Source organism: Vidua chalybeata, chromosome 11 (genome assembly GCF_026979565.1).
Source record: "Vidua chalybeata isolate OUT-0048 chromosome 11, bVidCha1 merged haplotype, whole genome shotgun sequence".
NCBI lineage: Eukaryota > Metazoa > Chordata > Aves > Passeriformes > Viduidae > Vidua > Vidua chalybeata.
Window position 1 is genome coordinate 18,310,504 of NC_071540.1, and position 15,874 is coordinate 18,326,377.

Sequence of the window (15,874 nt, forward strand, 5' to 3'; positions counted from 1 at the left end):
GCAGCTTAACAGAGGTGCTGAGGCCCCTGAATTTGAGGGCTGGTGGGAGAAGAGCTGATCATACTGGTTGAACTGGAGGAGGGAGTTGGGAATGGCGTGTTTCCCCCTGCCACCATGCTTCTCTTGGCACCACTGTAGAAAATTCACTTTGTGTTTTTGGATGGCTTCAGTTACATATCAGCCAGGCTGCACAATCCTGTCCCAGCACACTCTCACGTGTGAGCGTGCAACTGCACACTCTTTGTCTTTTTGCTTCTGCGTTTGCTGGGTTTTGGATGTGGTTTTCCTTTCCACCTTAAAACATGAAGAAGTTTGTTCTGGAAACTGTGCAAGAGTAAGTGACAGGGCAGGGAGGCACAAACACATGCAGAGATTTATGTGCACAGAATTGAGCAAAAATACAGACCATTGAAAGGGTCATAAAAGCCCAATCCCTCTTCTACTGGTCCAAACCCCTCTATTTGCAGTTCTGCAGCAACAACCAAATGTCATCTGAGGGGAACAAATAATCAAATTCACTGTTGCCACCTGCAGACCAGATGCAGGCACTTGAAATCTCCCAGGAATGCAGCTCACCTTCCTGTCCAGCCCTGCTCTGGAGAATAAATCTGAATACATTGTTTTCTAGGATTTACTGCCCAGCCCACTGCAAGGACGAGCCTTCGTACTGGGCGCCGGTGTTCGGCACCAACGTTTACGCGGATGTGAGTACAGACCTCTCCCTGCATGTCCTGACTGTCCTGCCCCAGAGCTGGGCTCACTCTGGAGTTTAGAGAGAAATTCAAACTCTCGTGTGGTTATTCCACGTGGGCATGGGCAAAAGGGGGTGAAAGATGGGGTCAATAGGGCTTGGGGAGCCCTTTTGATCTCCAGCACTGATTTAATCTGAAGGACTTGGATGTGTCACTCCACAACTCCTTGAGTTGTGGCCACTGGGTTTGGTGAGCCCTTCTACTCTCCAGCACTGACTCCTTCCTAGAGATTTGGTTGTGTCCCTTAATCTCCCCAAGCCTTTGGGCTCTGGCTGTGAAATCATGGTTGCACTTGTTTACCTTTGTAAAGCATTTTGGGATTTATAGATGAGCACCAAAGGGCTTTTGTTCCATCCTATCACACCAACAGAGTTGACAGAAAAAAACCTCTCTCCCTTGTCCTCCTCTTTCTGGAAGATGAACAGCTTCTGAGCAGCCAGGACAGAGCTCAGAGCAGTGGAAAGATAGAAAGAAAGAAAGTGTGTGAGCTGGTTTTATGGGTTTGTTTTTCTGAGCTTTGCTCAAGGGGATGAGCAGAGACGATGCTAAAACTAGGCAGAGTCATTTTCTTGAAATCTCTTAGTATTAGGCCTCTAAAAACTGGGTCCCAATGCTTTTCCATTTGTGGATGTCTGGTTATTTCAGTTTTTTTCCTCATTTTCTGTTTTCCATTGGGGGCTGTGTTCAGGAATGCCAGCTCCCTGGCTGCCCTGTAGCCTGTAGGATCGTGGTTTTGAAAGCCTGGGGAAAGCAGTTAGCAGATTGTGGACCCCCACTTTCAGGTCACCCTGGAGCTTTGCAGACTGCTGAAGAAAATCCATCCTGCAGGAATCATACAGTAATTTGGAGAAGCAATTTTGAAAGCAATTTAAAAAACAAAACAAAACAAAAACCCACACGATTTTTAATTTTGCTCAAGACCTTTTGTTTTTTTTTTGAAGGTAGAGCTGCACAAACAGGTTATCCTGGACTAGCTCACAGGCAAATCCATGGGGCAGCTGCCTCCCTGCAGTACCTGCCTCCTGCATGCTCCCACCTGCAGGAAATGGGAAATAGTTTTCTCTTTTTTACAGAGGACAAACCTCCCTCAGATCACCCCTGAACAGGGCCTGTGATTACAAAGGAATTAGGTGAGGAGCAGCATCCCAGGCTGGCACTGCACTGACGCAAAAGGATTAGTGTCCTTCAATGAACCCATTTCCTCCTGTCCCTCCTGGGTATTGTTTCATAAACGGGGCATGGATGGTGGCTTGGGAGAAAAACAAAAAGCAGTAATAATACAAAAGCATTTGGCCACTTCCTCGAGGGTTTGGTTAACCTTTTTTTTTGGATTACTGTGCTAGCAGGGCGATGTGGAGGTGCCAGGAAAGCGTGGAGGTTGGTGGCAAAGCAGGTGAAACAAAGAGTCTGAGGTGTCTCTGAGTGGGACTGCAAAGGGAGAGGTGGGGATGCTGGGAATGCTCAGAATGGGAAGGTGAGAAGAGAAATAACCACACCATGCAAGGAGAACCTGGGGAAAGGCTTCTCCCAGGGAGAAAGGCCTGTGCAGGGTGCTGGGAATTAACCCAAGCCCACTGCTGAGGAATAATTAAAGAAAGCAATGAGCTGGATGAGATAAATGCTGGTCTTCTGGGAGGGCTTTGGGAACAACTTCATGTCTAGTGTGGCACCTTCATGGCCCTAGGGGCACCTGGGCTCCAAATGAGTCTTCTTAAATAAGCTGTCTAAAAGACAATGAAGCATTTAGCTCGATTTCCAGTCTGCACTTTGCTTTAAAAAGCAGTTCAGGGAATTGTTCGTGGGGAAATTAGTAAGACTGTGGAACAGGGATGTAGAAGAGACTTGAATTTTGGGATAAATGAATAAAATGCAAGAAATATGCGATGGTAAAAGTGGACAGGCCTGGTTCTGGGATGATCACAGAGCCATGGAACGGTTTGGGTTGGAAGGGACTTCAAAGCTCATCTGGTTCCACCCCCTGCCATGGGCAGGGACATTTTCCATAGACTGGGGTGCTCCAAGCCCTGTCCAACCCGGCCTTGATGCTGGAGCTGTGGGAACAGCCAGGGATCTCTATGAAGGTTGTAAAAGAGCTTTTGACTTCCATGAGACTCTGTCATTTGTCACTCTGCCTGGCTCCTGGTGTGACATAATCCTGCAGGGGAAACCCATGCCCGTCCCTGCATGAGACAACTTCCCCACTTTTGAGATAAGGTTTTACCCACAGCTGTGCAGTGATTGCTTGGAGGATGGATGGATGGATGGATGGATGGATGGATGGATGGATGGATGGATGGATGGATGGCCTGCACAGAGGCAGGAGTTTGTCACCAGAGCAAACTGAGTTGGGAGTCAGCTCCCAGGAGATATGAACTTAATGATTAAACCAGCCACACTAGTGAGGAAATTCTGGGTGATTAAGCTCATAGTCAGACAAAATTGCTAATGACCCACTATAAAGTGTGTTGTCATTTTATGGTGTGTGCCCTGGGGCTCATTTCATCAGGAATTGGTCTCGGAGCATCCCGAGGGGCTTCACTGTGGAAAACTGTTGTATTGTCCATGCTGCTGTACTCCTGGACCTGGAAGGGAAGGCCTTATTCTTGTAATATCTCATCTTCCAAAAGCTCTGCAATCAATTAATCAAAGCACAGCCCAGCCTGGGACATGAGAGAGCTGTAATCCAACAGAGTGATAAGAGGAGGTTTGAGGTAAATCTGTTCGTCAAAGCTTTGAGTGAGCGGCGGAACAGCAAGTCCTGGGAAAAAAAAATAACAGGAATGCTTTGAAAAGAACATTGTTCAGGACATCTCCCAGCAGAGAGTGTTGCAAATTGATCCAGAACAGTTTAATTTTATGAGCCAGATTTAGATTTATAGATTTCCCACCACATATTAGGGCAAATTCACTGCATATCTTCCAAACACAGCATTCCCTTGCTCCCTTGACCATATATAGAAGAAAAACACCAAACTGGCACTCCAAACTCTGAGGGCTGCCAAGAGATAGGCCATCCAAAGTGATAAATATATAGGGGACAAGGCAGAGCTGCCATATATGGCTGTGGCAGGGAAGCAGCATGGGCTGCTGTACGTATGCAAGGGGAACAGTTGCACTTGGCTCTGGTTTTGTGGTACTTGGATTTTTAGCAATCAGGGCATTTCTGGGGTTGGGATTTTCACCTGCTGCAGTTCGCTGTGCAGAGTTGGTTTTTCCTTTCTGTTCTTCCAGCTTGCTGTATGTAAACCCTGCAGAGAGCTGATGGCCAAGTTTACACTATCCCTCAGCCTTCTCAGCTTTTGCTCCCTTTTCCTGGATGCTTTGGGGGCTTAGTCATCCGTTGTTACTGGTTTGTGTTCCTCCAGCTCTTCTGACTCTGCACATCTGGGATGTGCAATAGAGAAACTTTAGTCTTTCCAGAAGTGTAATCTCCCTCCACATTTGGTGCTGTTTTATGAGGTAAAGCCCATCCAAAACCTACACCAGACAAAGGGGGCAGCCCTTCTGTCTTTCCTAGCAAGAAGGACGTGAACTGTCCCAGATAATTAGTGATCATTTACCTTAATTCAGGAGAAGCACTTCCTTTCCAGGCAACTGTGTGAATTTGCACAGTACCTTTGCTGTCAGTAGCACAGAGTTTCACCTCAGAGGTTTCTCTGGTGCAGTCCCAAGAGGCACTGGCTGGAAAGTTGTCCTCAATTCAGTCTTGGCCCTGGATAAGATGAAGACATGTGGTTTTAGACTGGACACTGGGAAGGAATTGTTCCCCGTGAGGGTGGGCAAGCCCTGGCACAGGGTGCCCAGAGAAGCTGTGGCTGCCCCTGGATCCCTGGAAGTGTCCAAGGCCAGGCTGGACAGGGCTTGGAGCAACCTGGGATAGTGGAAGGTGTTCCTGCCCATGGCAGGGGTGGAACTGGAAATGTCTTTGAGGTCCCTTCCAACCCAAACCATTCCATGATTCTATGATGATCTCACAGGTGCAGCTCCACCTCAGAACGATGGAAAATCTGCTTGTCCTTTGTAGTGATGGTTGATCTTCTTTCACCCCGCGATTATGGCATATCTGCAAGATGTAGTCCATAGTTTGCCCAAAAGAGGGACAAAACTGTTTCATAACTGTTTCTTTGTCTCTTCCCTGTTTCTCTTGGTGTTGATGGAATTGATAAGTCTTCGTATATAAAATATAGACAGTGCATAAAAGCAATTAAATATTTTTCAGAGCTCCAGCATCTGCAAAACTGCAGTGCACGCAGGGGTCATTTCAGATGAAAGAGGAGGCTTTGTGGACGTGATGCCTGTGGAAAAGAAGAAAACCTACGTTGGCTCCTTAAAGAACGGCGTCCAGTCAGAGAGGTGGGATTTCCCTCCTTTGTACTTCCCTCTTCTTTTCCACAGCGGGTTCAGCTGCCTGGGAGAGCCAGCAGATATCAGCTCGACAGGCTGGTGGCTTGGGAGGACGTGGCTTCCCAGCAGCATCACCGTGAGCTGTGACACCCAAACAAATGGAGCCTGTTGTCCTGCTCTGTCCTTCCCCCAGCCACGAGCTGCGCTCAGGCTGCTGTGAAATGTCGCTAAGCCTTGTTAGATTTTGTTGCAGCACAAGGATTACACAGATTTAGGATTTAGAATCTGTCTGTGTCATACAAGTAAAAAGCAAGAGACACAGAGAAACGACAACATCCATGCAAATTCAGATCAGAGACAAGATGGCAGCTCGTGCAAAGCCTTTTCATACATATTCTTTGAACCAATAGCAGAAAATAAAAGGTGTAAAGTCATTAACCAATAAGAAAAGGACCCATGTGGGTTTAACATTAACAAAAGGATCTCTATGAACCTCAAACAATACACAATAATTCATTATTTAAGATTGAAACTTTTTCTATCTTTGCAAAGCATATATCCAAGACTTTTCACATCTTGAACTATCAATAAGTTCTTGCTCTTTCTTTTTCTTTCTTGTTCCTTATGATAAATATAAATGTATTTACTTGGTTCTTAATTTCTTAGCTGCCCATGAGAAGGTTTTGAAATTTCCCAACCTTTCTCAGCTTTATGTCTACTTTCTGAAGCCTTTTTGCACTTTCTAAAGTCTTTTACCTTTTTATATTCCTACACATGTTAATACATTTTGTTGTGTGTTTTAACACATCAGGAAATAAGCACAGGTATTTTCAGTTTTCAGCCCAGGTCATGATTTGGGGTTTATAATTTGGATTTCCATTCAGTTCTGGAGTGTGGGATTAATTTGTATTTGTTGATTCATGTCCTCTATTCTCTTTGAAATAAGTAAATTAAACTCTCGAGACATGATCAAACACTTTTTGAAGATGAATTTGCCACCCTTGTAGATTTTTTTTTTTTAAATTTCTCTTGGGCCAGCCATGCTGGTGACCAATTGCAAATCCGTGCTTCCAAAATCCTGCACCTCCTCAAGATCACAACAATCCAGTCACAGCTCATCCAGTCCTTCCTAATTTGAGACTCCACTTTCAATCTGTTATGTATTTTTTCAGATATTGGTGTGATGGCACTGATTTCTATCAGAGCTATCTTCACAAGAATAGAATTTCCCACATTTAGGGGGGTTTTTGGCCACTGCTAACTCTGTCTGCTCTATGCAATTCTTCTTTTATAAAGACCATAAGGAATTCTATCAAGTTTGCTGGTTTTGTTCTAACAATGGATATTCCAGAATGCTTTAGAGCATCTCAAGAAATAAAACCAGACTAAGACAGGAAAACTACAGCTGTTAAATATGGGGGTTTTAACATAGATTACCAGGGCCAGCATTTTCCAATTGGATAACTTGAATTTAGGTGAAAAACCTCCTGTTCCTTTGATTTTATTTTTTCTATCTCAGTTTTGCTTTCACTTATCTTTTATACTAAAAGACAACTTTTTACTGGGATGGCAAACTGTGCCCTAGCTAAGAATAAATCCCACAACTCTCAGGGATGTGCAATGTGAGCAGCCAGTGCTGATCTGAGGGGTGAGGGAAACCAGAGACCTCACAGCAGGGATGAAGATTTGGAAAATGTTATTTACACTGCAGTAAGGAGCAGCCTCATGCTGTGAGATCCACCAGACAGTGAAATGGCTTTTCCAAGATGAAGGTGAACCCTTACCCTTTAGGACACTGGAAATAACCTTGGGTAAAGATACACACCCAAACAGGTATGGGAAAAGATTGCCTTGAGGATTTACTGGGTCCTTACCCTTGTTGCAATATTTATTTTGTGGGAAGATGAAATTTTGTATTTTTCCTGGGTTTTTTCAGTGCTGTAGGACCTGGGAATAGAAACATCCCCTTTTCCCTGCACACAGCCACCCCACGCAGCTTGGAGTCAAAGCAGCTGGGGACACCTCTGCAGATTGAAAAGGAATATCCATATTTATTGTCATTTAACATGAGCTGATCTGGCCATTCCCACTCCCAGCACTAGGAGCCAAGCCAGAGAGGCCCTGGGAACCTGCCAACATATTTGACAACTGTTTTCTTAGGAAAACATATTCCTCTTTATGCCTGAATCTCTGCACAAGGGAGCACAGTGTTCCTTGGATAAAAGCTGTAAGAGAATCTGTTGTCTTCCAGCTCCTTTTCTTGGCATTAGCACTACAGATTTGGATTGAAAATGTAAAAAAAAAAAAAAAAAAAAGGTGAAACCATGGATTTGTGCCACTTCTTTTTCATCCTTTATCTTTCTCCTACTCCTGGTAGGAAAGAGATAGGAGCAATTCAGAGCTGCCTGTTTGGGTTCTGCAGTGTCTTCACTTGGTTCATTCCATGTTTGTTTTCTTTTCCTCTTTTCTTTGTCTCCAGCTTGAAGAATCCTTCAGATGGGAATGCCTTCCGAATCTTTGCTGTGAAGCAGTAAGCCCCCAGGGAAGGTGCAGGTTTCTTTGGGAGAGCTCTCTGTTGATCTCCAGAGACGCCAAAGCTCCTCTGAACGGCATCAGCTCTGCCCGTACCCTCCTTGCCGATCTCCTTCAGGGAATTCCAAAAGAAAAGGGGGAAAAAAAGAAAAAAAAAAAAAAAAAACCCAAAAAAAGACCCCAGGTTCTGACTCAGCTGTTGGCATCTCATCGCACCGTGCAGCGTTGTATCTTTTTGTCTCGTGTCTTTGTTTCTCTAGGGGCATTCAGCAACCATAAACTGTTCTAAGTTTTATTTTACCAGAGGTGTTGCTACACAGGACGGCGGTGGCTCCATGTGCAGCAGATTCAGGGATCTCAGCCTGGCCCTGGATGGTGTTTTTAGGGTGTGAAGCTTCTCCTGGGATGGGTGTGAGGATGAGCAGACTCAGGAGTGAGCGGCTGTCCAGGCGCTGGACACTTTGAAATGAGAAACTCATTGAAAATTTGCATTGTTGGGGGAGAGGATGGGCTTTGACAGAGTGATTTTTGTGTATGTTGGATGGTTTCTGTGCAAAAGAGGATAAAAAGTGGTGTTTTCCCACTAAGGTGGCAGCAGTGCTGTGTGAGGCTGCTGGGTACCTTGAACGATGGGGTTTGGGGATGTTCTTGGCAGCCAAAATTGAGGTTTTGTGGGCCTGGAGCAAGGTGTAAAACGGTGGCAGAGATCCTCCCTGTAGAAAATGAGGCCACCAGATCATCCAAAGAGCAGGTTTGGTGTTTGCTGGTCAAACACTCCCAGGCATTTTGCAAGTCTGGCAATCTCTGAGCAGTCAGAGAATTGGGCTCCTGTGCTGGCACATCTCATCCTATACTCCATGCCATAACTTCAGTTAAATGCAGTGTATTGGTTTATACAGCAGTGCTGGTTGTTCTATAGTAGTTGAGTAGTGATAAAATTAATCTTATTTCTGCTAAGAATGGTGGCATCTGTAGGAAGCAGGTTCACTTTCCCTTTGTGAAGCCCCTTGTGGTGTATGCAGTTCTGAGACTTTAAAGATGCAGCATAAATTGGGGTAGATTATTTTTTTCCAGGAATTTCCAGTTGTGAAGCCAACAGATCCCCACTTTCAGTGCAAATGCTGTACCCATGAGCATTTGATATCCAGGATGGAAGGATTTGCAAAACTCACAAGGTGTTGTAATGGTGTTATTACCTATTTTGATATTTTTGTCTTGACGTGCACCAAAATGCATTTCAAAGCCAAGAGAAAGGTTCAGCATGAGCTGCTTTTTTAAGGCAGAAGGATATTCTCTGCTGCATATTGGAAATGAATTTTTATGATTGGTCTAAACACAAATCTGGTGGGTTTTAATACACACACATCCAATAAATTCATCAGTCATGAGAAGACAAAGCCAACAGTGGTTCTTCAGTTTTTGTAAATGCGCAGTCCTTCCGTTCAATAACTGAATTGTAATATATTGGATAACAAATGGGAAAATATTTCCCTCTGTTTGGCAGATGACTCACAGCTGCTCTTATGCCCAGAACATGTTTGGTTTAATCTAGACAGATATAAGAGCCATCTCATCAAGCTCTTTCAAAACACACACCAAAAGCATTTATATGATTAAATGCTTCTTTAATTCTGTAAACGCCATGAAATCAGCAAGGAAATGACATTTAAATGACATTTATCACTCGGTTTGTCCCACCACTGGGATTTATTTCTCCATAAAATTTGAATTTGGAAAGAAACCTTTTGTAAAACCTGAAATTGGAGCTGCTTTTCACTGTCTCCAAAAAACACTGCACAGAAAAGCTACTTTTGGGGTGGATAGAGAGAAGTGACCCTTCGTGTCATCTTTGTTTATGTAGTATTGTCGTTCAAGGTGTACAGTATTGACTTTAGACAGGAAAACTGAACCATTTCTTTTTCTTGCTAAATAAATGGATGTTAAAAACAGCTGGAACACATCCTAGAAAAGCTGCTGGTTGGGAGCTTTTGAGATGTTGGCAGTGAGGAAAAGCTTCCCTGTTTCTGCCCGCTGTGAAGCGTTGGGGTGCGCATGGTCTGGTTCGAGCCCATCCAACACTGCAGCAAGAATCTGGGACATCCTGGGCCAAATGGGCTGGGAATGGAATTGGAGAGAGTGAGAGGTGCAGTCAGGTTCATGGGGACTGCAGGAGCACATAAAACACCTCGACTCTAGTGTAGGATCCATGAAAATTACGGATGGAAGGTGATGGAAAGGACTGTGAGGGCTCTTGGAGTAAAACCCAGGGGATTACTGGGAGCACATAAAAATCCAAACAGCTGGGGATGTACCTAGGTGACGGAAAGGGGACAGGGGAAGGGTTATTATTCCAACAGAAATATCCTAAAATGCTTAATTCAAGTTACAATTGCGTATTTTTATCTTCAGCCAACTGGTTTGGATTTTTAGAAACCGATGTTAATTTAAGTCTGTATCTGTTTATTTTTGTATTTGTTGTACAAAAGAGAAATTGTGAATTTACTACACAAATATTTTTCGAGGTCCTGGGTGCTATTAATTTAAACATACCTCCCCCAGAATTAGGGGCGATCAGGTCCTCCAAGGCAGTCATGACCTATCGATGACTTGCCATCATGTGTGCTAGCTATTCATGAATAGGTGGGACAGTACCAGTTTTTAGCCAAATGTTGACAGGTTTTATTTCTGATACCAACACATTTCTCAGCCTGCTATATTTCAGTGCAGCTTAAAGATGCATCACGTCTGTATCTCACCAGGCCCTGTCCTCCTCAGCCCCAGCTCAGCAGATCTGTAGGCACCTGAAGCATCCAGGTGTAGCCAAAGCTGATGCTGCCTGGTTGTTCTGTTCCAATAATCTGGGGTTTGGAAGCAATGGCATGGTCGTTGCAAAACACCTGGCTCAGCCCAATCTCCAGGAAACACAACCAGGGTGAAATCCAGAGCCTGTGCTGGTGGGGCCTGGGCTCCACTCATTCCTTCTTTTTAAGACTTCCAGCCAACAGCTGGTTGAGGAGGCTCCAGTTCATCACTTGTGCAGTCTAAATATTTAGGGCCAGTTCATAGAGTTGCTTTTCTTTTTTTTTTTTTTTTTTCTATGAAAAATGGTGTATTTTACTTCCTATGTATAAAAGTTACTTGTACATTTTTGTGTGCCTTTGCATGTTTTCCAAGGGGCCGTGGTTGTTTATAAACTAGATTTTTTTTTTTTTTTTTGTCTAAATACAGAATTGTAAAATATCTTTTCCTCCCTACCCTTCAATTTTCTTTTGATTTCTGAATTATTTGTGAAATAAAACCTTCCTGGAATGAATGCTTCCCTTGTCTTTAGTGCTCAGCCAGAGTTGGGTTGGGTTGAAGACTTGGTAGAAGAGCTATTTGGGGTTAATCTGGGGACTAGAGCATTCCTTGGAGACTCCAAAAGAGATTGGGATGTGCAAAGCCAATTCCACTAACTGCCCAGTACCCAGGCATTAAAACTCAGTCTTTACCCCATCAAAAATAAGAGATATCCTTAGTGAAACATACTGAGAGTAAGGGAAAATCACTGCCTGTCTTTGAATCCCTGCAACATAAGGGCTGAATTAGATTAATGAGATGGAAATAGTGTTTAATGATTTAGAGCTGCAAAATGCAAGTGAGGTGAACTCCTCCCCACCTGAGCAGGCTGGTGTGAATTGTGCCCTCATTTTTTGAAAGGAAAAGTATTCAGATTTTGTAATTCCCTTTGAAATTTTCTCCAGGCTCATCCTTGCTGACAGCACTACAAATCAAACCAAGATTTTTCCTGGAAATCCAACCCCATTTGGTTAAAGAAGCAACGCAGGGAGGTTCATAACTCATCCTCCAGACAATGAGCACCAGATGGGTTTTGACCAAAAATGTAGGCTGGGCCATGGGATGAGGTCCTGATTGACCAGGCCATGAAATTTGTGTTTTTCATTGCCTATACAAGAGGATTAATGTTAAATCCAGAGATGTTTGCTTTACTTCAGGGCTGGGCTGATGCAGTTCTGGTTGAACAGTATTTCCCTGTAAATAGTCCCAGCCTAGGACTGATGAGATAACCTCATTATTGCCCTGCCAGTGATTTCTGTCAAAGGGGAGTTTCATGGCTCCTGCACGCTCTGCAGTTCCAAAGTGCCCATTTGAATTTACTCTGTGCTTTCCTTCCCCCATTCTTACTGCTGCAAAAATATCTCTGCTGAATATATTTGGGAGGATTTTCCTAAGCAGAGCTTAAAGGTAAGCAGAGAGGGGAGTCCAGGCTATTGGTTAATGTGAGGCTGCCTGGAACATTCCATTAATGGCAATAGTTGTTTGATATCTTATTTGTTGGTGCTACAAAATGCCCCACTCTGTGATTTGGAACCTGATGATATTTAAGGTCCCTTCCAACTAAATTCATTCTATGATTCTGTGAGTTCTGTGGTAAAATTTAGGTCCTGGTTGGCCTAGAGAGCAAAACAGCATAACGCTCAAAATTTAGGGCTGAACCTAACCCATCCTTTGGGTCAGTTTGCCATCCTTTGACACTGTCTCTGGTTTTGTCTCCTCCTGCTCGAGCCCTGGGCTTTGTCCTCTGCTTGTCCACCAGAAACTGGTGTTATCACAAGTGCTGTGTGGCAAACAAGGCTGTGCCTGCTTGCTGTACAACAGGTATGAAAACCAGGTAAGGGAAGGCTCAGGGCGAAACACACATGCAGGAGAAATAATCATTATTTTTTTTTTCCAGCTGGGGTGGGATCCAGATTCTGTTTTAGGTGCAAAGACGTAAAGATTGGCAGGTTGAAGGAAAGTAGAGGAGAAAGGAAAGAGAAACTCACATGGAGCTGGGCGAGGGTGGCAGATCTGATATTCCCACATTGCTGGGAGTCCTGGGGGATCAACAAGCAGCAGGGCTCTCTCTGCTTGCTGCCCCGGGCACAAATATCTTGTTGCTGGTTGTTTTGCCTTCTGCTGGCTGCTCCTCAGCCCGTGCTGAGCTCATCAGAGCCTATGTATAGCACGGGCATACCTTGGGGTGGGTGTCCTTCCAAAAACCCACAGTCATTTATAGGATGCGCCCCCGATGTTTTCAAAGCCATTTTGCAAACGATGAGGTTGGCTCTTAGTTGCACTAAGGACCTACTTTGAGGCACTTAGGAGTCATTTATGCCACTTTAGGGTGTGGGGAGAGCAGCGCAAAGAAGCCTCAGTGTAAACAGAAACCACCCTTCTATCTTGTTGACAGTGGTTAAAATTGGGTTAGGGAGTTAAGTCAACAGACAAGGTCTGCCTTATGCTGCTCCCTCTGCTCCTCACCCAGGGGAGGGCTGTCCACAGTGTCCCCCAGCCACTGCACAGCCCAGCACATGGCAGGGAGATTCAGTGTCAAAAGGAATACAGGGATATTTATAGCGGGTGAAAAGTCAGGAGGCGCAGGTGGAACATGAGAGCAGAAAGAAGAAGGGAGCAAAATAAACCCAGAGCTTTGGGATGTCCTCCAAGGGCTGATTCTGTCAGGTTTGGGCTCCTGTGGTTTAGGGGCTGTGGGTGACTGTGACCCAAGGGGGGACCTGCCAACACATACAACTGTCCTGAGGAGTGCTTGACTGATATCTGAAGTTTTTGTTTAGTAGCTGCCTCAGGGCTTGTTTCTGCACATCTGCCTTTTGCACATGTGGAAGCTGAGAAAATACCACCTATGAATTAAACCCAGGGGCTAGAGGACAAGTTTGTCAAAAACAAATCTCAAAAGCAGCCTGATTTCCCGCTCCACGAGCTGAGCAGGCTTTGTAAATTTGAAAAAAAAAAAGAGAGTAAAACCCAATAGAGTTTGACTATAGGAGGTAGGGGTGTTGATACCATCTTACTTGATGTGTTTGTAATGACAATATTATTTATATCAATGCAGGGAGCTCCAAAACTGCATCAGTACCTGTGCTGGAAGAAACAGGTGAAAAATGAGATGACACTTGGAAGTCATCTCATGAAAATATTATTTATATCAATGCAGGGAGCTCCAAAACCACATCAGTACCTGTGCTGGAACAAACAGGTGAAAAATGAGATGACACTTGGAAGGGAAGAGTACAAGGAATAATAAAAGATGGAGACCAACCAGTAAGGAACAGCTCAGCCCAACTGAGATGAAGAGCCAAAACCATCACGTTATGGCCAAGGAGATAAAAGTCATATCAGGTGTGAAAAGATCAGCAAGGCAGGTGAGAAACCTTCCAGCTTTTCTTCCTCTGTTCAGGTCCCTGGTGCAATATGACATTGTCTGGGTTTGTCCTGTTACTGCCTGGAAAATATTCATCCCACTGTGGGAATTCCAGGAGGAATGAGAGAGAGAGACCTGAGAGCTAAAACAACTCCTGAGAAAGCAGGAGAGCTCTCTGAGGATGGAAAAGGTGAAGAAGAGGACGCCTGTGGTGTGTAAAGGTACAGTAAAGGGAGAGAGGGTTCTTCATGCCCACTGGGAAAGGATGGGCTGAAAATGTAGTAGGAAACACCGAGGCCATTGGTAAAGGCTCTGGCTGGGGCAGATTACCTGTGTGGTCTTTTCAAGACATCATTCCAGGTTTTTAAGATTATTCTGGATGGCAGCTCCTAAAATGAGATCCTGCTTTGAGTGGAGGATGGACTAGAAAATGTCTTGGTGGTCCTCCCAGGTGTCTTTTTTCCCTATAATTTTCCAAGTTAAAAGAAACATTCCATCATGTGGGACGGGCTATCCTCTGTTTGGACCAGGATGGTGCACAAGCAGGGACTGTGATTTTCCCATGGGTTGCACAGGTAGAGATGACCTGGCAGAAGCAGCCTAGATGAAGGTGCGCAGTGTCATGGCAGTCACAATAAAAAAGTCATTGTTGTTTTAAGTCTTTGTTGTTCAGGTATTTTTGGTTGGTTTTTTTGGGTTTTTTTTTTTTTTTTTAGGTCTTTTGGCAGACAGATGAATTCTGAGGTACAGCTGCAGATGGACCCGTGGCTGCTGTGTCTGGGATAAAATAGTGGGGACAACCTTTCAGAAATGCTGGCAAGGAAGGGGTGGTTTAGGGCATCCCCTGGGAGTGTCACTGAGCCAGGCTGGGCACAGGCACAGAAGGCATCTCCTCCCCGTGCCAGGCGTGCAGCACCATCTGAGAGCAGGCTCTGGGTGAGGAGAGGGAGACCATGGAAATTTTCTCATCTGCAGAGTCATGAAACCATCTCAGGCGTCTGAGGGCAGCTGGCCAGCTCAGCAGGCTGTGTGTGCCTTTCCAAAGGCACCAGGGAAGTCAAGCTGTCCCAAAACCTTACACCAAAACAGATGCAGGCAGCTGAGCAGCCCAGTGCTGGACAGTGCTCTCCTTGGGAACAGCTTCATTATCAGCAAACAATTATCTCTGCAAATCCAAAGCACTAAATGGGGACTCGTTTGGACACTGGCCATTTTAACGAGAGCCATAAAATTATGAAAACACCCAAGTTTTCATGAGCTCCAAAGATTCGCGTCTAGACCAAGAAAAGGACTTCAGGAGCCAGCTCTTAGTCGATGTTGTGGACAGCTCTGGATGCAGTTCCAGAAAATGCTTGTGATGCACTTTTAAGGAGAGTTACTGGAAAAGTGGCCAAGCCCTGTCCCCTTGGCCCTGGGCACGGTGTGGCACAACAGGGGGGCTGGAGTGGAGGGTCCCCCCGCCCTGGGTGTCCCGCACTGACGCAGGAGAGAGTTGTGTGAAGTCTCTGCTCTTCTCTTATATAATCCATGACTTCAGATAAAATTGATGCCAAGTACCCAAAAAAGGGATTGAGTGTGCGCTCCCTCGCAGCCTCTTCCCGTAATCTGAGCACAACGTTCGACCGTGACAGTTTTGCCAGTAAAATCGAGGGTTTTTTTTCCCTTTGCCATGGGATCCAGGTTTAAAATTAGCTGTGTCCCAGCAGGGCCATCCCTGCCAGCCTCAGTGCTCAGCCTCGGAGGGTCAGGGCCTCAAAAGAGCCCAGCAGCCCAGTTTAAACAGCGACCAGAAAAGTTTGTTCAGGGAGGGCTCCCTGGACATTAACAACAGGAGCCTCCGTTAGCTCCTACATCGAGACAACACTCAAACTTCATAAAAATACCTCCTAAAGTAAATATCAGTGAGTCACAGATACTAAATATTAATAATTCACACACCGGGAGCAGAAATATCAGCAGGACCTGCAAGGCAGGTTTTTTTTAATGTGCAATATTAGAGAATTGAGTATGTGTTCCTCTATTTATTTCTTTTTTCTTGTGT

At 44.9% G+C, this 15,874-nt stretch overlaps 1 protein-coding gene across 1 annotated transcript in view; it reads left to right on the plus strand.

Moving 5' to 3' along the window:
• CRISPLD2 (cysteine rich secretory protein LCCL domain containing 2) overlaps positions 1-10,941 on the plus strand; it is a 30,430-nt gene extending 19,489 nt beyond the window's left edge. The window contains exons 13-15 of the mRNA XM_053953075.1: positions 629-704; positions 4,972-5,105; positions 7,576-10,941. Coding sequence (XP_053809050.1) covers positions 629-704; positions 4,972-5,105; positions 7,576-7,630 — 265 coding nt within the window. The 3' untranslated portion in view covers positions 7,631-10,941. The remainder of the gene's footprint in view (positions 1-628; positions 705-4,971; positions 5,106-7,575) is intronic.
• The last annotated feature ends 4,933 nt before the right edge of the window (positions 10,942-15,874 follow it).